We start from the raw sequence: 24,393 nt of genomic DNA, 5'->3' as shown, positions 1-24,393 counted from the left end.
GTTTGTGTTTGGAGCTCCGTCGAATTGAATCATTAATCCCTGATTTTCTTCTTTACCACTCATTTATAAACAAGCACTTTCTATTTTTATATCATGTGAACTTATCCTCGACACTATTCCTTATAAAAAACAATCGGATTGCTTTGATATCGCTACTTAGATCCAACTTTCCGAATCTCGGCTACTAGCCTTTAGCCCGCTAGCATTTCACGCGTGGCCTCGCGCCTATCGACCCTCTCATTTTACACCCGTTTGACTGAAAGGATACGGGTTATATCCATCATTTCAGTCCTAAATTAGTAGTGATATTGGTAGTATCACTACTAATTTACTGTTCATCTGTTATAATGGCGAACATATCGGATGTGTGTCTAACGTTACCTCTGAGTGCAGGTGAGGACACATTCGAGCTGGTTTCGGTACGATTGGAGCTGGAGTCGGTGGAGAAACAGATCCGCGTTCTGCTGGTGAAGCAAGCCGAGCTGCGAGATCGGCGATCAACGCTTGAAACATCACGCGCCGATGCTCACAAGTCAGTGGTTAGTAACTTTTTGACCCCGACTTCGTCTACTCCGTGCGTTTCTCTGCCCAGGAGGACGCGATCATCTCTGCCTTCATTCACTCCGGCACCGAGGCAACACCACGGACCCTGGGTGATCCCACAGCGGAAGACACGAGCCAGGACCAGACCAAGGACTTCCCCCCCCCTCCCGGTCTTCGAGATCTCCACCCGGAACCGCTTCTCCCCTCTTCGCGAGCCGGAACGTGACGCCGCCGTGATCATCGGCACTTCCATGGTCCGTCATGTCCGTGCTACCTCAGGTAAGCGTAAGGTGCGCACTCACTGCTTTCCTGGTGCTCGTGTTCTTGATGTCGCTGCACAGATTCCCGAGATCCTGAACGGTAACGAGCGCGTCGGAGCTGTGGTCCTACACGCGGGGACGAACGACATCAGGCTGCGGCAGACGGAGGTTCTGAAGAAGGACTACAGAAGCCTGATCGAGACGGTTCGCAGCACATCGCCTGAAGCAACGATCATCGTGTCTGGACCGCTTCCCACGTACCGACTAGGACAAGAAAGGTTCAGTAGATTATTTGCTCTAAATGAATGGTTAATGTCATGGTGTAATGAACAGAAACTGCTCTTTGTAAATAATTGGAATCTGTTCTGGGAGCGACCTAGGCTCTACCGTGCTGATGGCCTGCACCCCAGCAGAATCGGAGCGGCTGTTCTGTCGGACAACATCTCCAAGACGTTACACACCATATGACTAGTAAGTCAAAGTCCAAATCACAGTCTTTGCTGTCCCAACTTAATTGATATAAGTAGTGTAGAACATTATATAGAAACTGTGTCTATTCCTCGCTTAGTGAGGCCAAACAATAAATCTAGTGTAGGATCTAGCAAAAATCTTATTGTAATTAAACCAGAAAATCTAAATATCAGTGAACAAAAACAATTTCTAAAGCTAGGTCTTCTAAACATTAGATCGCTCACACCTAAGGCGGTTATTGTAAATGAAATGGTCACAGATAATAGTTTCGATGTACTTTGCCTTACTGAAACCTGGCTTAAACCAAATGATTATTTCGGTCTAAATGAGTCTACTCCACCAGGATACTGTTATAAGCATGAGCCCCGTCTGATCGGTCGTGGCGGCGGTGTTGCAACAATCTATAGAGATATTCTTAATGTTACTCAGAAAACAGGTCACAGGTTTAATTCGTTTGAAGTACTTGTGCTAAATGTTACGCTCTTAGATGCAAGAAACAAATCCATATTATCTCTAGCCTTGGCTACCCTATATAGACCTCCAGGGCCCTATGCTGATTTCCTAAAAGAGTTTGCATACTTTCTCTCAGATCTATTGGTCAATGTCGATAAAGCAATAATTGTTGGAGACTTTAACATACACGTAGATAATACAAATGATGCGTTAGGGACTGCGTTTACAGATTTATTAAACTCCTTTGGGGTCACGCAAAACGTCAGTGGTCCCACTCATCGTCTAAATCATACACTAGATTTAATTATATCATATGGAACCAATCCAACTGATATAAATATTATACCGCAAAGTGATGATCTCACTGATCATTACATGGTAACTTGTATAATACGTACTGCTGAAATTTGTCACGTTGCGCCACGTTATAGACCAGGCAGAACAATCCTTCCAACCACTATAGATAGATTCTCAAATAGCTTACCTGATCTATCTCAGCTGCGCAGTGCACCCAAACAAACAGATGAACTAGAGGAAATGACTAGCAGTTTAATCAAAGGTTTTTATTCAACACCGTGGCTAGACTAACAAATAAACAAACATCACCAGAGCAAAATATTCCATTACAATATAGTAGTAATGATTTTATGAATTTCTTCAATGAGAAAATAGAAAGCATCCGAAACACAATTGTAAATATACAATCCTCTATGATGTCTTATGATTCAGCCTCAATTATGGCCCCTCTAGAACAACTACACCGCTTTACAACTATAGGACAGGAAGAGCTAAATAAACTTATCATTGCATCTAAACCAACAACATGTTTATTAGATCCAATACCCACAAAACTACTGAAAGAAGTGTTACCTGTAGTCGAAGAGCCTCTTCTTAATATTATTAACTCGTCTTTATTTTTAGGTCATGTTCCAAAAATATTCAAGCTGGCAGTAATAAAACCTCTCATTAAGAAACCGCAATTAGACCCAAATAACTTAGCAAATTACAGACCCTTCTCAAATCTTCCATTTATGTCTAAAATACTAGAAAAAATTGTGTCCGCTCAATTGTGCTCTTTCTTACAAGAAAATGATATCTATGAAAAATTCCAGTCGGGATTCAGACCGCATCATAGCACAGAAACTGCGCTAGTTAAAATTACAAATGATTTACTTTTAGCTTCTGACCAAGGCTGTATCTCAATACTAGTTCTACTCGATCTAAGCGCTGCGTTCGACACTATAGATCATAAAATACTCCTGGATCGACTACAAAACTACACTGGTGTTCAGGGACAGGCATTAAGCTGGTTTAGATCTTACTTATCAGACCGTTACCATTTTGTCTGTTTAAATGGGGAAAAATCAAAGATAACGCCAGTAGACTATGGAGTGCCGCAAGGATCGGTGTTAGGCCCTCTGCTATTCTCAATATATATGCTCCCACTTGGTAATATTATAAGAAAACATGGAATTAATTTCCACTGTTATGCTGATGACACTCAATTATATATCTCATCACGACCAGATGAAAACACTAACTTATCTAAATTGACAGAGTGTCTAAATGATATAAAATGCTGGATGACGTGTAATTTCCTGCTATTAAATTCAGATAAAACGGAGGTACTACTTATTGGTCCAAAAAAACTACCCACAAAATCCCTTACAATACAACTTTAATTTAGAAGGATGTCCTGTTACTTTATCCACTACAGTAAAAGACCTGGGTGTTATACTAGACCGCAACTTGACTTTCGAAAATCATTTTTCATATGTTACAAGAACAGCCTTTTTCCACCTTAGAAACATTGCTAAGCTACGTAACATGCTATCTGTTTCTGATGCAGAAAAGTTAGTTCATGCATTCATGACCTCGAGAATAGATTACTGTAATGCTTTATTAGCTGGCTGTCCTGCATCCTCAATCAACAAGCTACAGTTAGTGCAAAATGCAGCTGCTAGAGTTCTTACTAGATCAAGAAAATATGATCATATAACACCTATTTTATCATCTCTACACTGGTTACCTATTAAGTTACGTATCAATTACAGAGTATTCCTACTGACCTATAAAGCCCTAAATGGTTTAGCTCCTGTGTATTTAACAGACCTTCTATCGCCATACAATCCATCGCGCTCTTTAAGATCACTAAATTCGAGGCTTCTGGTCATTCCTAGGATATCTAAGTCCACTAAAGGAGGGAGGGCGTTCTCGCATTTAGCTCCTAAACTCTGGAATTGCCTTCCTGATATTGTACGAGACTCAGACTCGCTGTCCCAGTTTAAAACTAGATTAAAGACGCATCTCTTTAACCAAGCATTCACTTAATGCTTAACCTTTGATACTGCTGAATCAGTTCGAATGCATTAACATTATGAACATCAGCTATGCTAATTATTTCCCATCTGCCTTTCTGCTGTTATCTCGGGACGCTAGTCCCGAGGTAAATAGCGTTCGTCAGCTCCAGTTTGTATCCAGCCTCTCACGGAGACTTCAGATGCCCCAACGCCTGTGAAGAGACGACTCGACGCCTGTGAAGAGACGACTCAAAGCCGGCGATATGTTATGCCATAAATTAATACTTGATTAACTAACTGTATTTTTCTATGTACATTTCCGAAATGCAATTTCTGTAAAGCTGCTTTGAGACAATGTGTATTGTGAAAAGCGCTATACAAATAAATTTGAATTGAATTGAATTGAATTAAAGGCGACACTTCCGGTTTTCTTCCCACCGGAGCCTCGCTTTCAATTTCAAAATAACGGCTGCGTGAAATAAGCGTTTACCGGCCGTTTGCTGTAGTCCTCAGAAATTGAGGCAAATATAAAAGCAAATATCTCCCTTTGCTGTGAACTTTGAGCGCTGTAACTTTGCAGATGTTGTTTATGCTCAAACAGCAACATTACACACTAGCTAAAGTTAGAAAAGTGAAATCGTGTTTTACCACCCCTTTAACAGATAAAATTGAGCTGAAATAATTGGGGGAAAACATTTAAAAACCAATATTTATGAGTAATATTAACTGTTTTATAATAATTTAATAAATTAATTTAAACTTTTTTATTTCCTCTAAACCTTATGTAAAATATTCCATTCAACCACCAGTATATATGACATTGGCCTTTATTGTCGGTGAGTACAGCAATACAGCATATTTTAAACTGTTTTAACGTCATGTATACAATATTGCCTGCATTTAAACTAATGTAACAAACATTTTAGAAGTAAAAAATTATACATTTAAACATTCAAGTGTAATCAACCGGTCTTTTATCCCATTTCCACGTATCAGTGCTGGTTCTCGTGCCGGAGATGCTCTGCGGGTGAAGGGTGTCTACAGATATGAAAAAGTTAAATTGAATTACCACTTTTTATACCATCTTTTTAATGTCACCTTATATGAAATTTAAGACCAAACCTGCAATGAAAATACACACGTACATATTTATAAATCATCACATATCTCAAAGTATCATTGCTGTCACAAATGCTATTTATTATTACAATATACAGTGAGCTTTTCTTATCAGCAGCAGACAATATCCAAGAAATCAAAATTGACATCCGTCAAAGAGCTAGAGAAATACAGTTCTTTTGAAGGAGAAAATGAATAGAAATAAGCATTAAGGTAGGCTACGAGAGGTTGTGCTGTATCATGAATAAAACACAGATACTGCAGGGTTTCTGCCGGTATCTTCAAATTAAATTGAATGCTTTTTAATATTTGGCTTTTTACAAAAATATTTTATGAATTAGTACATATTCGTCCGCAAGAATGGCAGCCTCAGCAGCCGTTGTCACCTTCATTTACTACATTCATCGCGACACGCTCTGGGACAAGGTTTTTAAACTGCTCCGATTAGAAAGCTCTTCAAATGTACTAACACACAATGATGTACACCAACGATTAAAAAGACTTGTCAATTCCCTTGCTACTTCAACGTGTGTTTTACGCTCGTCCTTTTTCCATCCCCTAAAACGTCGCCGATATGCTTCAGGGACAAGTTCATATGCCTTTAACACAGCCTCTTTTACTACCTTATAGTTCTTTCGGTTTTCAGAAGAAAGTGAGATGAAAGCTTCCTGAGCTTTACCTTCCAAAACACTTTGTAGTAAGAGTGTACGTTCAGCATCGTTCCAAGCCCTATACTCAGCCAAGCTTTCGAACAGAGAAAAAACACATCTGGATCTCGGTCATTGAATTTAGGTAAGAGTTTAATCATCTGTACTAAACCAAAGTCCTTTTAGGCAAGTCCTGCCACTCGGCCGCCATCTTGGCAACACCTCCGGGCAGTTATTTCGGACTAACAAGACCAGGCTCCTTTCTAAATGAATGGGCAGAGAGTCAGAACTGCAGTTTCACTGGACATAAAAACTGCATGTATAGAAACAGCAGAAAAATATGATAAAAATCGCTGAAAAAGTTTGATGACTTTGCCCCAAAATAAGGTTTAATACGCCTTTTCCCCCACAGGTTATACATTTACTACGCATGTGCAAGGGTTCTCGTCTCCGCTGTCGCAAACATCAACTGTGCGCATGCGTCAGTGGAACCAGACGATAGGCTTAAATGTTTCCCGGCTTGACTGTTAAAAGCAGACGATTGGCTCTCCAGCGGGAGGGGCGGGACATGTGCATACAACCGCCATCTTTGGCGTTACGGGTTTTCCCGATATATTTGTATTGAGGATTTAGGAAGTGGCATGTCTCTACATAAATTGTCTCTGACTAAACCCATCATTCAATTTCCACTTGCCCCCACAGTTTCCTGCTCATTTAAGGAATCAACATTACCACCAGAAAGCTTTCCTTGTCCGATTAATCTTAACCGTTCTGCATCCTGTGCTGATTTCACTTCTTCCATTTTTTGTTGCATTCTAAATGTTTCAAATTTTCGTTCTTGTTCTCGCTCTTGGATTTTCAATTTCTGTTGTTCAAGTTGTCTATCTAATTCACGTTCTTAATTTTGTATACTAAGGATTTCCAACTGTAGCTCGAATGTTAACCCGATAGGCACTAACAACGCATGAGGTGTCGAAATACCTGCAGGTGTCAACTCTTCTTCAGAATGTGTCTCTGAAGATAAAATTAACATCTCTCCAATTTCTCCTCTATAGCCTCTCATAGAGGTTTTACCTTAGTACTTTTTGTTAAAGCTAATTCAAAATCAAAATGTTCAGCTACTTTAAATAATTGCTCTTTGGAAAGACATCCTTTAATTTTCCCATCGTAGGAGCAATTGAAAAATCCTGAAACAATTCCATTTTTGCCTTATTTTGTTGTTACTAAAAGAACATTTGAACAAACAAATAGATAATACACACCAGATCCAACAGATCACACTTCAACTGCAAGAAAAAAAAAGCCACCCCGTATCTAATACATAAACATTATATACTCAACCCTAGTCTTCGGTACGCCCACATGCAGCTCAACTGCTAACCAGTCCGCGCCCAACACACCAAACACAAAATAAAATAAAATAAAAATAAAACGTTAAGCACTTGTAGGGCTGAGCAAATATGGGCAAAACTCTTTACTAGTACTTCAAAAAGTATGACATATTAAGTATCCTAATGTACTGTACAATCTAGGTATTGTTTGAACATGCATTGAGGAGAATATGTTAATGTTCTTCTCCCCCTCTTGATCACCCATTTGCCTCATCTTTTGGTTTCCTGTAGGTCAGTTTCGGTGTTGGTATTCCACTCATGTTTAACAATGTTTTGCTCAGGGTATAAGAAGGAAAGAGGAAAGAGGGTATATTTACGTGTGTATTTTCATTGCAGGTTTGGTCTTAAATTTCATATAAGGTGACATTAAAAAGCAATGAGACAATTTAACTTTTTCATATCTGTAGACACCCTTCACCCGCAGAGCATCTCCGGCACGAGAACCAGCACTGATACGTGGAAATGGGATAAAAGACCGGTTGATTACACTTGAATGTTTAAATGTATAATTTTTTACTTCTAAAATGTTTGTTACATTAGTTTAAATGCAGGCAATATTGTATACATGACGTTAAAACAGTTTAAAATATGCTGTATTGCTGTACTCACCGACAATAAAGGCCAATGTCATATATACTGGTGGTTGTATGGAATATTTTACATAAGGTTTAGAGACATACCTGTCAAGTTTTGGATTTGAAAATAAGGGAAATTTTCCGGCGCCCACCGCGAGCAGTCCCACCACCCCAACCAAGCTCCAGTAACGTTATCCCTTACATTTTCAGACAAGTGTTATAGCTTAAATGAAAACACAAAAGGGTATATATGAAGAGCATTTATTTTAAAGGCTTATTTGCATATTTTCTGTTCATTTAACATTGCTTTAACATAACTTTAACATAACTTTTCTTTTACAGTTTTTCTTTACATGTCACATAACTTTTCTTTACTCTTTTAGTGAGTTATTTTTCAAATTTGTTGCAGACTTTGCATTCTGTAACCTGTTAGGCTGCAACCCCACTTTAGAAAAATCCTCAGAAATGGCATTCCCAAACTGAAACAGATAGCCTACAGTTCATAAACACTTTGCACTAAAATAAGTATGATCTCATTTGAAAGCTGACACCTGGCAGTTTATTTTAAATGTAGAATTAATTATTGTCATAATGAAAAAATACTTATTAATAGCTACAAAGTTTTGTAAAGTTATTAGAAATTTATTTTGTATGAAACATCTTCAAAGTTGCTGAGAATACAATAGTGGTCAAATACTGAAACTTGAGTGTTATATCTTTTTAATGATGTATAGTTTGTCAAGGTAATAACATTACATCTGATAGTAACTTTGAACTATTTAAACAAACAAAAAACGCTTCAGTGTGTCGGCGCACTGGCAACGGTTTAAACAGGTTTTAAGATGCTAAAGGGTTAAATAGGTTAAAGAAGGGTTAAATACGGGACTTTCCCGGCCAAAACGGGATACTTGACGGGTATGTTTAGAGGAAATAAAAAAGTTTAAATTAATTTATTAAATTATTATAAAACAGTTAATATTACTCATAAATATTGGTTTTTAAATGTTTTCCCCCAATTATTTCTGCTCAATTTTATCTGTTAAAGGGGTGGTAAAACACGATTTCACTTTTCTAACTTTAGCTAGTGTGTAATGTTGCTGTTTGAGCATAAACAACATCTGCAAAGTTACAGCGCTTAAAGTTCAAAGTAAAGGGAGATATTTGCTTTTAAAGAAATCAATTTCTGAGGACTACAGTAAACGGCCGGTAAACGCTTATTTCACGCAGCCGTTATTTTGAAATTGAAAGCGAGGCTCCGGTGGGAAGAAAACCGGAAGTGTCGCCTTTAATCATAGGAGAGTTGCGAATGCGATGGCGTATTGTTGTGTTTAATGTAGAAATTAGTTATTCTATAAATATACATACATTTCTTTCATACTTTAGACTATATACTGTGAAAATCATTTATCAATTTTTTTTTCTCCAGAAATTAAAAAAAGAAGCAGGAACGAACTATATCTACATATCCTATATTGGATATTAACATCCAAAAGTGTAAATCGCGGCAGCAGCTGCAGGTTGGTTGTCCAATGCATTGTTGTTTATCTGTACTTCCGGGGTTCTTCCCACCGGAGCCTCGCTTTCGATTTCAAAATAACGGCTGCGTGAAATAAGCGTATATGGGACGACACGACATTCCTCCAGGGTTGCTGACATCACCAACCCCAAATATTTACATAAACCCCTCCTTCGAGAATACTAAGTAAGGGGGGCGAGGCCATTTTATATTGCTTCGGAGAAGAGTTGTTGTGGTATAGTAGGGGAGTGTTGTTGCCGCAATGCCGTCGAAACGGTAATCAATGGTTAAAATCTATTTTTAACTCGGTCCCTCATAATTATTACCCAAATCTCGCTCTCTGTGCTGCACATTTTACGGAGGAAAGCTTCCACAATCTTCGCGAGTTCAATGCAGGATTCGCACAACGGCTTGTCCTGAAAGACGGAGCAGTTTAAGACTTTAAGAACGGAAGCTGTTGTTTACGGGCCACAACCTGTAAGTATAGGCTATGATTTATTTTTCGTCGATGTGTTTTCCTGTAATAGTTCGTATCGTTAATTGTACGCTGTAGCAAGGAGGTAAACAAATGACAACGCTGTTTGGCTCTGCAAACCAGTTTGTTAAATGCTCATTCATGCTTAACGTTATCCGACAAACACCTAATGTAACAAACTTTTTTTAATCTCAACAGCGAACTTGGAATTAGTGTAAATTATTCTTTGATTAGAGCTTTTATGTATTGTTGATCTACATGCTTGTTTATCTACAGGCATGCAAAACATGGTTCTGTGTTTGATTTGGCTAACGTTACTGTAGTAAAGCCAATGTTTAGTGTTCATTTTGGGTTAATAGTTCTGGCGACAGATATTTGGCTACAATCGTTCTAAAAATACAAAAGTAACGGTGCCATACAGTCAGTAACGATCACTACAGATCTGCAGTCTTTACTAAATCCCTTTGAGGACTGTAGTATAATTTGTTCGAACGATTCTATGAAATTTTTGTTTATGAAGCTTATTTATTGTAATACTATAATAATTAGTACAATTAAATAACAGTGTATCTAAAAAGTAATGAGACAACAACAACAAAAAACAAACCTTTCTGAAACGTCGTTTAACAGCCGTTCTTGAGCAGGTTCTGCTCGATCATCTTCACATTCCGATTGGTTTTATTGACGCCATTGTTTATAATACACCAAAGCACCTACCGGTAAAGGTAAGGGGTGTGACGTTTCCGAAAAACGTGCACTAGACGGTTAGCGAATCACAACACACTGGGCTAGCTAACCACCCTGAGGCCATTGCGTAATTTTGAGGGACTGGCTTCATAAAACCAGGAAACCATCAGACCGTTTTTACAAGGAGGGACAGAGCAGTGTAGAATAAAGGTAAAATATATGAAAAATAATGAATTTTTTTTAAAAAAAAAGGCACATTTTCTGTTCTGTTTTTCTATGTATATATAGGCTAGAAACCTGTATAGGCCCATATGTATCAATTATGGATTTTATTATAATTTAATTGTATGTAACTTTTACATTTTTGCTATGTACATAAAAATAAGGTGGATAGAGGACCTGCCCCTCCTGAAGAATACAGAAGGTTTTCCATATAAAGATAAAAGTGTTTGGAAAATGCTGAGGAGCAATAGGTGATTGTCTACAACAATTGCTATACAATTTTATTATGCTGGTTGAAAGCTCGTCATATCCTGATAGTAATCACAGTGTTAAGTGGTCGAACACACACACCATTTCTCAAAATCAGGTACGCCAATATTGTTTATATAAAATATTATTTATTGAAATATAATGGTTAATGAACAATAACAGCCATTATACAAGAATACAAAGTTTGTAGAATAGCAAACAGACAAGCCAACAATTCAGTCAAAGTACAAAGGTTTAATAAAAATATAAAGTTAACTTTGCCCTCAATAACAAACAGATTTGTAATATCATTTACACTATCTACATTGCGTTTTCATGTGTGGTCACCAAATACTTCTAGATGAAAATATTCCTTCCTCAAAACAAGGAGCCGGACAAAGTATCTAAAGCATTGTGTGAGCCTCATATCAGCTGTTAGATGCACAGCAGAAGGAGGAAGCAGCCGAAGACTGGAGACTCTGTGGATCCGGTGCAGGATCTTTGGAGAAGGCCGTGGCAGAAGCAGCTTTCACAGGAACTTCTGGCATTCCTCTTCATGTCTTATTCTGTGACCTGAAACAAGCAAACACAAAAGGTTACAGTCATAGATTACAATTAGAACAAAACATTTTTAAAATCTCTCAAATGAAATGTGAATATAGTCTTCAAAATCATTTGTAGCTGATCTTAGGCTCATTACCTTAAACCATTCATGTCGAAGGATTTTCCTCAAATAAATGCGTTGTCTTGGGCTTTCCTTCAGGAGGGATCGGATCAGGAGGCAGCATTCTGTGCAGAACGACAGAAGTGAGTCAGATTATTACCTTCAACTTTACACCTGCTGTCTTTGTGTTAAGCTGTAAGATTCGACTATTCTATAAAGTACAAAAAAATGCTTGTATTATCCAATATCTATCTTTTGGTGTTACTTTTTCGTAATTTCTTTGTTTTGTATGATTTAAATGACAGTTGTTGGTCTTCTTTGTTGTGATGAATGCCATCTTACCGTTGGACAAGCCCGGCTCAGACCAGATGTCTTCATCCATCATTTGCCTGTCTCTTGCTTCTGGAAAGCGTCCACACACCAGCAGGAATAAGAGCACTCCCAGAGACCACACAGTCGCTGGTTTCCCGTGGTACTTGCCCTCTGTGCAGGACTCAGGCGGGCGGTAGTCTAGAGTGCCTGCAGGAAAAAGAGTTGTCTGATGGGTAAGTACCATAGCATGAAATACCGTAGCATGTGGTAAAAACATCTGGTGTTTTTAATTTAAAAAAAATGCTGACTCAAATGTGAGATATGGTTTATATGACACCGATTGAACTAGTCACTAGAACTTAAGTCCCAAACTACAGGTTTGATTCATAATTCATACCACAGAATCGTTCATAGCCAGATTCCTGCAGGAGATCCCCGCACCCGAAGTCAATCAGTTTGACCTCAAGAGTTTCTGTGTTGATCAGCAGGTTCTCCAGCTTAATATCCCGGTGAAACACTCCACGGCGACAGCACATCTGAGCCGCCATTGTTGCCTGTGCCATAATAAACCGTGCTGTGTCCTCATTTAGGACGCCTTCGTGACCGTTCCAGAAATCCCACAGATCTTCACAGGGTGAGGGACGCTCCAAGACCATGATATATCGGTCAGGCTGGTCCTGCCAGTCCAGCAGCTCAATGATCTCGGAGACTTTGGGGCCGCTATTAGCAAGGGTTAATAGGCCGACCTCTAATGGGAAGCGTGCGGGATGACCAGGCTGGAACAAAGATCATTGTTATATGAAGGTGTTGTCATTATGTTTACATATTTTAATTTGAAAAACACATAGTGAGTGTAGCCGACTTACAATGTAGATGTATTTCATGTTCTGCGGCTTTCTGGCAATTTTCACTGCCACCTGATCAACAAAAAATAAATAAATACATTGTTACATTTCTAACATGTAAAATGCAGTAAATAGTGGAAAAATATCCACAAAAAGACTTGAAATGGATATAGTGAGACAAAATAATTTGTTGGGTAAATATTGTAAGAAAATGGCGATACCTCAAGGCCGTCCTCCAAGCGTTTCCCTTCATAAACAGAGCCGAATGATCCCTCACCAAGCATTCTGCCCATTTCATACCGGCTCAAAATGTCGTCTGCAAAAAGATGATTCATTTTAGTGTCATGGACAGCAGTGAGTTCAATGTTTGAGGTCATGGCCGTAAACTCACGCTCAGTTGTCACGTCCACTCTGTTGTTGTGAGCTGGCGCTGGACGGACTGGACTGTGATGGACTGGAGCTGGATGGGTTTGAACCTGCTGATCTTCAACACCACTGGATACAGCTTCCTGAAGACCATGATCCTCTGATTTAAAAAATAAAAGTTCTGTTTAAATATTTAAGACAAGTCCTGGAAAAAATCATAACTTTGATCAAACTTTTGGATTTTGATATAGGTGTGAGTTTGTGACGTATGGTAATTAATGGCACTTCATCCAAGGAAACAGAACAATTCCCTTAATTAATTAAGTTCCCATGAATGACACTTTTCCATTAATGGATACTCATATCTAGCTGAAAATGATGTAGACTTTATGATGTAGAGCACTAATAAACAGAGCATTTCCACATTCTCAACTGGTCACTGGATTTACCCTCAGCGTGTCTCTCACTAAGGGTTGCAGTGGTCTGATCCTCCACTTTCTGAGCCTGACCTGAGCCACTGCTGTGAAGAGAGAGATGCTCTCCAGAACTCCAGTGAAGACAGAGCAGATCTACACAACTACTCTTCTTCCTCTGTCTCTCCTGACTAGCACTTTCCTCACTAACAGGCTGATGATATACATAGAGCACATACAAGAGATTTGACCTTGATTTATTCCCATATCACAATAAACAAAGAACATTTAAAACAAATGCACAAAAAGGTGTCAAAATCTTCCAAATGTTAATATTCAAATTCATTTGTAGCTTATTAGGGCCAATACCTTAAACCATTCCTGGAGAAGTGCTGGACTGTGATGGACTGGAGCTGGAGGGGTTTGAACCTGCTGATCTTCAACACCACTGGATACAGCTTCCTGAAGACCATGATCCTCTGCAGCACAGGCACTGGACTGGACACCATTCTGATCTAAAGCAGGGAATATCAAACAAAAGCATGTTTCAAACTAATAATTATAATTATTAAGCTTTGGATACTCATATTATGGCTATTCTTCTGGTAAAATGTTTTAATTTTTAAACAATCCTTGTTTAAATATGTCATGACATGTCTTGGAATAAAAAATAAATCTGATTATTGCCTCGATCAAACTTCAGTTGTATTTTGATATAATATAGTGTGGTCATATATGGTAATTAATGACACTGATAATCTCCAATGGTCATTTGATTTACCCTCAGCTCTTCTCTCAGTTATCGGTGCAGTTTTCTGGTCTGAGATGATGCCGCTCCAGTCACAGTAATGAAGCTTCACAAAACTCTCCATCCTCCTCCTCTTTCCCATTGGCATCTCATCTTCCTCAGCACCAGCACTAACGGGTTGATGGTGTTCAGCCGCATGGGTGCTGGATATTGAGGATGCGCTCTGATGGGAGTCGGACACCTGAGCGCTAGAACGACGCTTTCTCTTCAGTGCCGGACCTCTGCGAGAGTGTTTAGAGGAAGTGGACGGACGTCCATCATCTGGGCTCTGCTGGCTGTCTCTCTGCCACTCTCTCTCCCTGTCAGCCGGACCTGTGGACACAGAAACAAACTCACAAGACAGAGGTGTTAAATATCCGGGAATAAGCTCCTGGCTCTGTGCCTGGGACGGGCCTGGCATCCTCCTTCAAACTGCAATAAAAACAATACAAAATACAATACAATAAAATACAATGCTCCTCAGAAATACCCCTCCCCTCAGAAATACCCCTCCCCAAAAAAAAAAAAAACCTCCAAACTCCCTCTAAAATAAGAAAAGAACAATACAATTAAAGAGTCCTCAGAAATAATATGAACTTTTAAAAAATAAAACGATGTAACGTTAGCTATATTATCCCATCTCCTTCTAGAATAAAAGTCTCCTCTATGAAATCCTCCAAACAGCTTCAAAATATCAAGATCAGCTCAGAAAATATTCAGCAAAAGTCTCTGAATTCGCCTCGTCTCTCAACCAACAGATAGCGATCAAAGTGTTGATATTTGCAGTCAGAATTCATAACACGCGTCGCCATAGCAACTCAAATTCGAATCACTAATATGCACGCACGCGCACCCGAAGTCGCGTGCGTGAGCAGAGAGCGTGAGCGCACATCGAATCTGCAAACAAACCGAATCTGTTCATGCAGGACTGAATGTAATTATTAAATAACCATTTAACTAGTGATATAATAATGTATATTTACTGCTTAGCTACAAAATGGAAGTTTAAAATTCAACTGTTACAGCATGAAATAAGGTACCATGAATCAGTGAATTTGAGTTTGATGCGGCAATATTATCAGTAATAAAATAATCATTAAAAAATGTAATCATTAAAAAAAAGTATCAGACATTTACTGTATGTCAATTCGGTTCAGAGATGAATACTAATGTTGTCCACCAGAGGGAGCCACAGGATAGCAAACCCTTTACGGTCACAGTTAAAGGGTAACTAAACCCATGGTCACAGCCTGACTCCACCCACTGGCAATTTTTGAAAAATGCTGGAAAAGTGGGCGGAGCCCAGCGGAGATAGAGGGGATGAACCGAGGGCAGTTAAATACTCTATCCTGATCGTTTTCAATACTTGCTATTCCAACTCCTGACTCTCTACAGTGGATATGACGAAACTCGTACCAAGGGCGTGGTGAAGTGGAACCTGCTTATGTCACCTCCCGCCCCTTACGTCACGTACCACCGCAAACACCCAATAGGAAAATTCAACTGCAGTAGCCACCGTTCAACCTGAAGAGGGAAGCACTCAGACGTTTTTACACCATATATTGTAAAATTAAAACACTTTACACCCAAATGTCAAAAAAGTTACTCGAATCAATGAACAGCACTAATAAAGCCCCATTCTTACAGATCATTAACTAAAAAAAGTTGGTTTAGGGTTTAGTTACCCTTTAAAGAAGAATGTCATATACACCTAGGATGACTTGATGATGTTGAGTAAATCATGGGGTAATTTTCATTTATGGGTGAATATCTCTTTAAGTGCTGCCCATAGAGATGTTGCCGGCCTTTTGGGACTGGAAAAAAACTTATCACAGGGTTTTGTGGCAATTTCTATTGGCTTCAACTTTAAAAAAAGATGTTGCTGCATATATTTTAACTTGCTGTAGCTGCTATTGCTATAGTGACCTGCTAGATGTTGGGTAAACCCAATCAGGCTTTAAAACCTGTGCTGTTGTGCCCGATTCCAGTAATAAATAAACCTTTTGTACACATAATTATTTGTGTTGGCCTGGGCCATTGCCTCCAAAAAACTCGTGTTTGCTTACAGTAATGTTCCAAACAATGCGTTATCCCACGATTTATCCCCTGTGTAAGATGACTACCAAGGCTGTGGTCAAAGCTTTAAACCAATTTATTTCCATTTTCGGTATGCTCAAGATTATTCAGAGCGATTGAAGGACCAGTTTTACATCTAGAATGTAGAACCAGTCTTGTGCATATGACGCTTTGAGTCAAGCTGCGTCAAAGCGTTTTCATCAGTCTCTGAAGTCGTTGTTACGCACTTACTATGTTGAATTTTTAATCAGGATTGGGAAGAGGGTCTGTCTTGATGCTCGTAGCCTGGAGGTGACACAGGAGAGTTTGGGTTTTAGTCCAAAAATGTTTTGGCCACACAGAGCATGGGTCAATTAATACCCATTCCTCTTGACGATGCACTGAGGTCTTAAGTAGCGAAACAATCGGCCTATGCAAGAAACTGAAAACTATATACAATATTTTTCCACGTAATCCACAGCCTCAGCAAATAGTCCAGAGCGTATTCATACCAGTCTGGAGCACGAGCTACCTGTCACACAATGACGTATGCGCAGGAGCAAACTCACACATGAGTGGATGCTGTGTTTGTTTACAACATAAAGAGAAGAGACGTGTGTTGTTTTGTTCATCAAAATTGTACTTGTGCTTATCCTGGACTAATTAAAATTGCTTGCGCAATCTCAATAGGGGAGATTGACTTTTCACCAGATACCCAACGTTTGAGCTTGTGCGTATGCATCATTAAAATAAATGTTTCATTTAGAATTGTTGCATGTGGTCTCCCTTTTGGTTGTAACAATATATTTTTTCTTTCTGCTGGTGCCCTCTAATGCACAGTGTGTCAACTTTGACCATTGGGTGGCACATATCCCCTTTCTTGTTACACAGCAGAAAAAGGAAGGAAACAGTAGGAAGCAGTGCTGGTAGAATGCATGGAGTGAAATCTCCACTCAGGATTGGTCACTTGTCTGTTGCCTGGCTACCAGTTTCTTTGAAGCTGTTGATTAGTAAAACAAGCAATGACAAGTGTCTCATTTACTCCTGATGACAAGTCAATTATGGTTTGCTGTTGAGTAAATGTGCACCTGAGGGTGAGATGAGATTGAGATTCATTAGAGGTGTGCATGCAACACATCTAAACACACTGTGAATGCACTGATGCAATATGCGGCTGCTCGCTATTCAGGGGTCAGTTACATAATACTTGTTTTAAAAGTTTTTTTTTTTTAAAAACCCGCAACTATCATAGTATTAAAGTCAATTACATTTACAACAACATAAAAAAAAAAAATCTTGTGGAAGATTTGGCCCATAGCGGCTTTTATGATGGTACTTGCGATGTAAATGTAAACCACCCGTTGCAGTGTTGTCTGTCTGAACCAATACAGTATGTGCTTGTCCTGCAGCAACGGTCAAAACCGGTGCAGAGCCAGATGGCAACTCGAGATGTTGACACATTTTTCCAGGGTGTTTACATTTTTCCAGAGCTTCTCAGGGTCCTTCAGGGCATCGTGATGACCCATATTTGACTTCAAATTTGCTATGGTGACGGTTTAGACCGTCCTCTATCAGTGTGTCAAATTTCATAACTTTCCCACAGGCGGTTCTATGGGCTACCATAGACTTCCAGAGCGGAAGAAGAAGAAGAATAAGAAGAAATGGCTAATGATAGAATGGAATGTTTCTCTAATAATCACATAAACCAATTAAAACAATTTCTTAAAAAAACATTTTGAACGATTAAAAAAAACTTTTAGAAATAACGTTTTCATAACTTATTTGGAATGTTCGCACACAAAAAAAAAAAGGTGATTTTTTCCACAAAAATTTTTGTTAGCTGAGTTACTAATGAGCGGACAAGTTGAATCAGGTTTGATAAGAGAGACATCTAAACTGTGCAGAGCTGGACAACTCCAGGTTTAAAGTTGACAACCACTCCTCTATATGACTGTCCTTTTTTTTGTAATTGTGTTTTTCCTATATGCTAACACAGATGAGGCATAACTAATGAAAGTATAAAGTACATACTATCTACCTTTTTCATTATTCCAGTAGATTGAGGATTTATACTGTTAACTTAATGATCCAATGCAACACAATTCATGAACAATTTTGTCACTTAATTTCAATGTGTGTCTAACGAAGTTTGCTTAATTGTTCAATTCTGACAAAACCTGCATTTGAGATGTAAACAGCAAACATACTCAATTAAATGAGCTATACATGTTTTGAAAATTACAAAGATAAATTAGACAATGATAATTATATCTACCTTCATGAGTGACAGCTTTACCAGTTTACTTACAATTGATATTCTGTAAAAATGTTGACCAAAGAGGATTTTGGCTGAAATATTTTAAGAGTTAAGATGTTTTTAACAGTATTTTTAAACCAGGAATAAAATAAAGCATAGACCAGAGGATTCAGACCTGAATTTGTATACACAACCCATGTCAAAAAACTTATGGTTGTGGAAGAAATTACTGACATAGAACAGATATAGTACGGAATATAACACAGCAGATAAACTGTCACAATAATTCCTAATGTCAGAGCAGCTTTGCGCTCAGATTTTCTCCTTACTGAACCTTCCATTACACATTTACCACCCTTCATCAGAGAGTTTATAACTTTCACTTGCTGACGTGCAACATAAAATATCCTCAAATATAACGTTATGATCAGGGTACATGGAAAAATAAAAGACATGAACAGATCAGTAACTCTCCAGGCAAAACCCACCGTAACCGAACACTCTCCATAACACATGTCTGTTCTGTGTGAAGTGTCAAAATATCCATTATAAATTACAAGGATAGTGTTATAAGTTGAAAAAGAAAGCCAGCTCAGACCGATGCTCACTAAAGTTTTAGTTGTGGTTATTTTCTGTGGGTATTGTAAAGGGTGACACACAGCCACATAACGATCAACAGCAATTAAACCTAAACTACTGAAAGATGCTGAGAAGACCAATCCAAGGATTATCATAAACAGTCTACAGTAAGTGTCTCCAAAGTACCAACACGTCTCAATCAGCCTAGTGCCCTCTATGGGTATCACAATAAGTCCCATAAGTAGGTCGGCCACAGACAGAGAGAGAATAATCAGGTTGGTTGGAGTGTGAAGCTTCTTGAAGTGAGAGATGGAGATGATCACCAGCAGGTTCAGAAACACAGTCCATGCTGATAGGAATGATACAAACACATACATGATATTGTATTCATATTTAGAGCGTTTTCCCTTGATACATGATGAGTTGATGGCAGGAAAGCATTGAGTCTCACGATCTTCTGTCTCATAGGCCATGACTGAGTCTCCTCCTATGAGGAGTTTGTTCTGCTCTCCTTTCATTTATACAGTGTCTGGATCAGATGGACCAACCCCTCTGACGCCCACTCTGATGTATTTTTTTTTTTTTTTTGTGTGTGAATAATTTATTTTTTGAACATTAGCTTTGAAATACAAGCCATTTATTCAGTCCAGTTTAGGATTCTCAGACGCTGTTCAAAAGCAAATGCATTCGGTTTTAATTTCTTCACTGTTTTGTTATTGTTTTGTAGTTTCACATGAATGCACAAGTGGAACTGAACTAAACACAGGTGTGGTGGTTATTGCTTTAACCAGTTACCCAGCTAACAGGGGACGTTCCCAGAACTTTCACTAAAAAGTTATGTAAAAGTTATGTAAATGTTAGCTAAAAAAACGTTCCTAAAATAATGTTTCTGGAACAGTCTTAATGTTTCCTTTCCATAGTTAAATACATTTTCATAATATTGAGAGAAAACATTTTTAGAACAACATTCCCAGATAACAAAAATATGTTCTTAGAATGTTTCACTAACATTCCCATTAAGTTATTAACGTTATTTCTGAATGTTTTTTAAACGTTGATGCGTCTTTGGGGACCCCCACTGGGGCCCATGGGCACCGGCAGGCCATTACCACGGCCTGCTATGCCTTCACTCTCCCAACAGAGTCAGACTGTAATTTCTTCATTCCAACTCAGAAGTAAACTGCAACTGTACCATCACTGAATGGGCAACCATCAACTCTTCTTGGCCTTCTCGGTACGTTCGAGTTGCTGTCCTGCGTGGTCGCACCAGGCCCCAGGGCAGCAGGCCTTGACTTACAACCAGCCATGTGCTCACAGAGAGAGAGAGAGAGAGAGAGAGAGAGAGAGAGAGAGAGAGAGAGAGAGAGAGAGAGAGAGAGAGAGAGAGAGAGATAGAGAGAGAGAGAGAGAGAGAGAGAGAGAGAGAGAGAGAGAACTTTCAACCAGAATGATCAAACAAACCATTCCAGTTGCTCACCATTTCTTCATTCAACGCAGAAGAAATCGATTGAATACTCATGGAACCATCAAAATCCTTCTTCAAGAACTTCACGAAATGCTTTCACTGCAAGTATACATTTAATTAGGTGCTCTAAAAATTATAAGCTGATGGTTCTTTTCATAGTTAAATGGATATTTTCCATAGTTCCATTTCCTGCTTCCAGTTTCATTCTGTCACTTACCATTTTACCCACGTATGTGTAATTGTGTGTATGTTGTGTTTAGATTAGTTATGTTTGTGATTTAGTTAATAAAACTTGTGCACTATACGTATTTGATTCTGATTATCTGCCCTGCAAACAGAGTCTAGATGCTGACTAAAATGCTCTTTGTAGTACTGTAAAACAGAAAGTTATTGCCCAACCCCAGAAATTAACATTTCTATGAATCAATTAATAATCAAAATTGAGGGTGCGGGGTGCGGTCGTAGATGGCCACCCAGCTCAAGGGATCTGGAGTGGTCATCATCTCGATTAGCACATCAATTGCCTCGAATTGATGGCTGTATTTCTGACCCTGAAGTACTTCTTCCAACAGTTAAAGGGTTCTGATGTCCTAGAGCGAGTGGACAACACTACGTTAGTTGCCTACATAAATCGCCAAGGTGGGCTGCGTTCAGCCCGTCTGAACAGGCTAGTGCAGCAGGTTCTGCTTTGGACTCAGGACAGGTCCCTGTCCTTCAGGGTGATTTACACCCCATATAATTTAAATGTGGGAGCATACTTTCTGTCAGGCTGGGACACACAGGGAATGGAAATGCCATTCCGAGTTAGTCCAACCAATTTGGGAAAGATTTTATTAAGTAAAGGTGGACCTCTTCGCTTCACAGGAAAGAGCGTAATGTCTCCTCTACTTCTCTCTGAATGACCCAGCCCCCTGGGTCTCGACAGCATGGCCCATGCATGGGCATGACTGTGTCTTTATGAATTTCCAACGATCGCTCTGCTCCCAAAGAGTCCTGAGCAAGGCCCGTCCTGGTCAAAGCTATTTTGCACCCTCACCCTGACCATCTTCCTAAAGTTGCATTCTCAACCGTATATCAGTTATCAGATTTTATAGTTTGGATGTTCATGTTACTCTGGGCCCCCATGCCCTTGAGTCGCCATCCCAACCTCATGCCTGAGGCCTTTCTCATGTTTGTGTGCACACACTACACAACCTTGAGGGGTCCAGACACTTCCAGTGTGGCAGTGTTGTGTATTCTTCCCTATAGGGCTGTCAGCGCAGCACTGAGAGTAGCTTTTGCTGCACTGCATTGCCACACTGGGGGTGTGTTCAGGACATCTCTTCAGACAAAGTGTCCTGAAAACACACCTGTTTCACATCTATTTATAGCCTCTTATGAGAGCGCATTACAATGATGTCATCACCATCTTGGGACGAGACTCTGGAATGGCGGTGACAATCTTGGACGAGACTCTGTAATGGCGGCGGCAATCTTGGACGAGACTCTGGAATGGCGGCGGCAATCTTGGGCGAGGCTCTGGAATGGCGGCGGCAATCTTGGACGAGACTCTGGAATGGTGGCGGCAATCTTGGCCGAGGCTCTGGAAGGGCGGCGACCATCTTGGGACGAGGCTCTTGAATGGCGGCAGCCATCTAGGCAGAGGGCTCTGGAACGGTGGTGACTAGTTGTGAACTTTTTCTTCTAAAGTGTAGGAACTCAGAAGCTAAGACCAGGAGACTTGGTTGTATCTTCAGCAAGATTCTTTATTGAGAAACACGATCTGTTGGTAGCTGCAGTCCTCATCAAGTCAAGTCTAACTAAGAGAAACATTCCCTTGCAATTTATACACATTTAGGGGCAGGGCTTAACATTGTGATGAACAAAGCATGTAAATGAGCTGAGACATGAGAACAGAACGGTGGAGGACTTCTCGTACTGAGACAAGAACTCCAAGACAAACGGTTTCATTAATAAAATAGCAGGTGTTCAAACTTGATCAGCATGAGTCTTCACACGGTGAGACACAAGAACAGGAAAGGCATGGAATTCTCGTACTGAGACGGGACAGTCAGGAATATCCCGCTGGGAACCCCTACCGTTTGCAGAGATTTCCTGGTCTCATCATTTATAAACTTTCTCAATATAAAACACTATTGTACTGGAAATCTAAATTAAACATTTAAATAAAATTTGTAATCCTACGCTATCTTTGGATGAGACTCTGGAACGGAGGCGGCCATCTTGGGAAGAGACTGGAATGGCGGCGGCCATCTTGGAATGAGACTCTGAAACGGTGGCAGCCATGTTGGGAATAGGCTCCACTGGACCAGGAATAACAGAGCTGCCAACTCACGCATTCAGCGTGAGACTCACACAATTGACACTTTTCACACACTCTCACGCCACACATCTATTTTCACACGCAGAGAAAAATCGAGAAGCAAAGAGGACACTCACACCGACAGACAAGACAGAGCAGGTTTCTTTTGATATAAAACAAATTCTCAGCTCTCAGATTCTGTAAATTTTATTACGAAATTCAAACAATAAATACCGTTTTGCCGCTTTTAAATATGACTTGATAGATCGCTGTAGCGCCTGGTCGGCACTGTGAACTAATAATCTCTCTTTACTATAGTTAATAGTAAATAAACACAAATGAACAATAATAGGTAGCCTATGATGAAAGATACAGTACATATTACCGAAATGTATATGCCTCATACATAATATCGATGAATCAGATGTTTTTCAACCGCGGAAAGAGGTCAATAAAACAGCTGGAGAACAATGTCACATAACATTACATTTACCTCAGAAAAAAACATTAGTATAATGTATTAGTATAAATTACTATTTTGCTAAATATGTGCACTCTTACATATTTATTATATTTTTACTTATATCGTTAAAATATTATAAAGTTATAATAATAAAAACTGCATTATTTTTATATTTATTATATTTGAGTTGTATCTTTAACATTTAATAATACCAGCTGACAGGGCTCTCTGTAGTCTTTGTTTATAGCATTAGGTGAGATTTTCTTTATTGAGAAAAATTAACAGTTAAAAATTAAAAATTAATCAGTCAGAGGAATCCCCTGGTCGCGAGCCCATGACTCGTCAACGAAACTTCCCTCGGCTCCAGAGTCAATTAATGCAACGCAGGAAACAGAAGAACCAGGCCACCATAGAAAAAGGGGAAAAGTAGTGCGGGTTCTGGGCGGAGGTCCTAATGTAGTAGCGATCGCCAGTAACCCTCTTGGTGCGAACAGGACGGCCGAGGGACGTGAGAGAACGGCGCGAGGCCGGTGGTGCGATTGATAATGAGCAACACCTGTGAGCACACCGGTCTCGCATCTCTCACTGAGGAGCCGAAGCATAAAAGAGGAGCGACGACGATGATGATCGAGAGAGGAACTGGCCTGTATTTTGGTTGAGTATTGTTTTTTGTATTTGTGTTTTATTTTAGCCAGCAGTCGTCCGCGAGGGGCTCCTGGCCGTTATGTTTATTTTGGGTAAGCCAGCAGTCATCCGCCAGGGGCTGCTGGCGGTATTTTAGTTTGTTTATTTTATTTTAAATAAAGTACGTTTAAATGTTCGCCGGTTCCCGCCTCCTTCTTCCCTGAACAGTGCTACACTGGTGCCGAAATCCGGGAAGAGGCAGGAACGCGCTGTCAGAGAGTCCTCGCCGCTGTGGGGTATCCGCGGTGCCATCGAGCATGGTGCACGAGTCGCCGCCGCTCGCCGTGGCCCGG

The 24,393-nt window shown here is 39.7% G+C and overlaps 3 protein-coding genes across 3 annotated transcripts; all 3 read right to left on the bottom strand.

Moving 5' to 3' along the window:
- Positions 1-11,098: 11,098 nt before the first annotated feature.
- On the bottom strand, positions 11,099-13,067 carry LOC143755835 (serine/threonine-protein kinase pim-3-like). The gene is made up of 6 exons (XM_077247143.1): positions 12,951-13,067; positions 12,751-12,801; positions 12,282-12,660; positions 11,915-12,091; positions 11,609-11,697; positions 11,099-11,481 (listed from the first exon to the last, which is right to left on the bottom strand). Exons 1-6 carry the CDS (start codon positions 13,062-13,064, stop codon positions 11,470-11,472), a joined length of 822 nt encoding a protein of 273 aa, XP_077103258.1. The 5' UTR covers positions 13,065-13,067; the 3' UTR covers positions 11,099-11,469.
- A 62-nt stretch (positions 13,068-13,129) lies between these two features.
- LOC143755335 (uncharacterized) lies at positions 13,130-15,513 on the bottom strand. The gene is made up of 3 exons (XM_077247102.1): positions 14,290-15,513; positions 13,878-14,023; positions 13,130-13,255 (listed from the first exon to the last, which is right to left on the bottom strand). Exons 1-3 carry the CDS (start codon positions 14,714-14,716, stop codon positions 13,130-13,132), a joined length of 699 nt encoding a protein of 232 aa, XP_077103217.1. The 5' UTR covers positions 14,717-15,513.
- A 3,141-nt stretch (positions 15,514-18,654) lies between these two features.
- LOC143755803 (trace amine-associated receptor 13c-like) lies at positions 18,655-19,704 on the bottom strand. The gene has a single exon (XM_077247141.1). It carries the CDS (start codon positions 19,702-19,704, stop codon positions 18,655-18,657), a length of 1,050 nt encoding a protein of 349 aa, XP_077103256.1.
- Positions 19,705-24,393: the final 4,689 nt, after the last annotated feature.

Source organism: Siphateles boraxobius, unplaced genomic scaffold (genome assembly GCF_051911475.1).
Source record: "Siphateles boraxobius isolate OS27281-9 unplaced genomic scaffold, OSU_SipBor_1 106, whole genome shotgun sequence".
NCBI lineage: Eukaryota > Metazoa > Chordata > Actinopteri > Cypriniformes > Leuciscidae > Siphateles > Siphateles boraxobius.
Note: the sequence above shows the minus strand (reverse complement) of the source record. Positions and strands in the feature narration are given on the sequence as shown.

What these genes read in the sequence shown, in the direction of transcription:
- LOC143755835 (XM_077247143.1), bottom strand. Translation starts at nt 13,064, where the DNA reads ATGAATCATCTTTTTGCAGACGACATTTTGAGCCGGTATGAAATGGGC. An exon ending in ACATGAAATACATCTACATT is followed by an intron (nt 12,661 to 12,750) that starts GTAAGTCGGCTA and finishes TCTTTGTTCCAG; the next exon opens with CCTGGTCATCCCGCACGCTT. An exon ending in TGAGCCGGGCTTGTCCAACG is followed by an intron (nt 11,698 to 11,914) that starts GTAAGATGGCAT and finishes CGTTCTGCACAG; the next exon opens with AATGCTGCCTCCTGATCCGA.
- LOC143755335 (XM_077247102.1), bottom strand. Translation starts at nt 14,716, where the DNA reads ATGCCAGGCCCGTCCCAGGCACAGAGCCAGGAGCTTATTCCCGGATAT. An exon ending in AACTGAGAGAAGAGCTGAGG is followed by an intron (nt 14,024 to 14,289) that starts GTAAATCAAATG and finishes TCCCTGCTTTAG; the next exon opens with ATCAGAATGGTGTCCAGTCC. An exon ending in TTCTCCAGGAATGGTTTAAG is followed by an intron (nt 13,256 to 13,877) that starts GTATTGGCCCTA and finishes TTTTTAAATCAG; the next exon opens with AGGATCATGGTCTTCAGGAA.
- LOC143755803 (XM_077247141.1), bottom strand. Translation starts at nt 19,704, where the DNA reads ATGAAAGGAGAGCAGAACAAACTCCTCATAGGAGGAGACTCAGTCATG.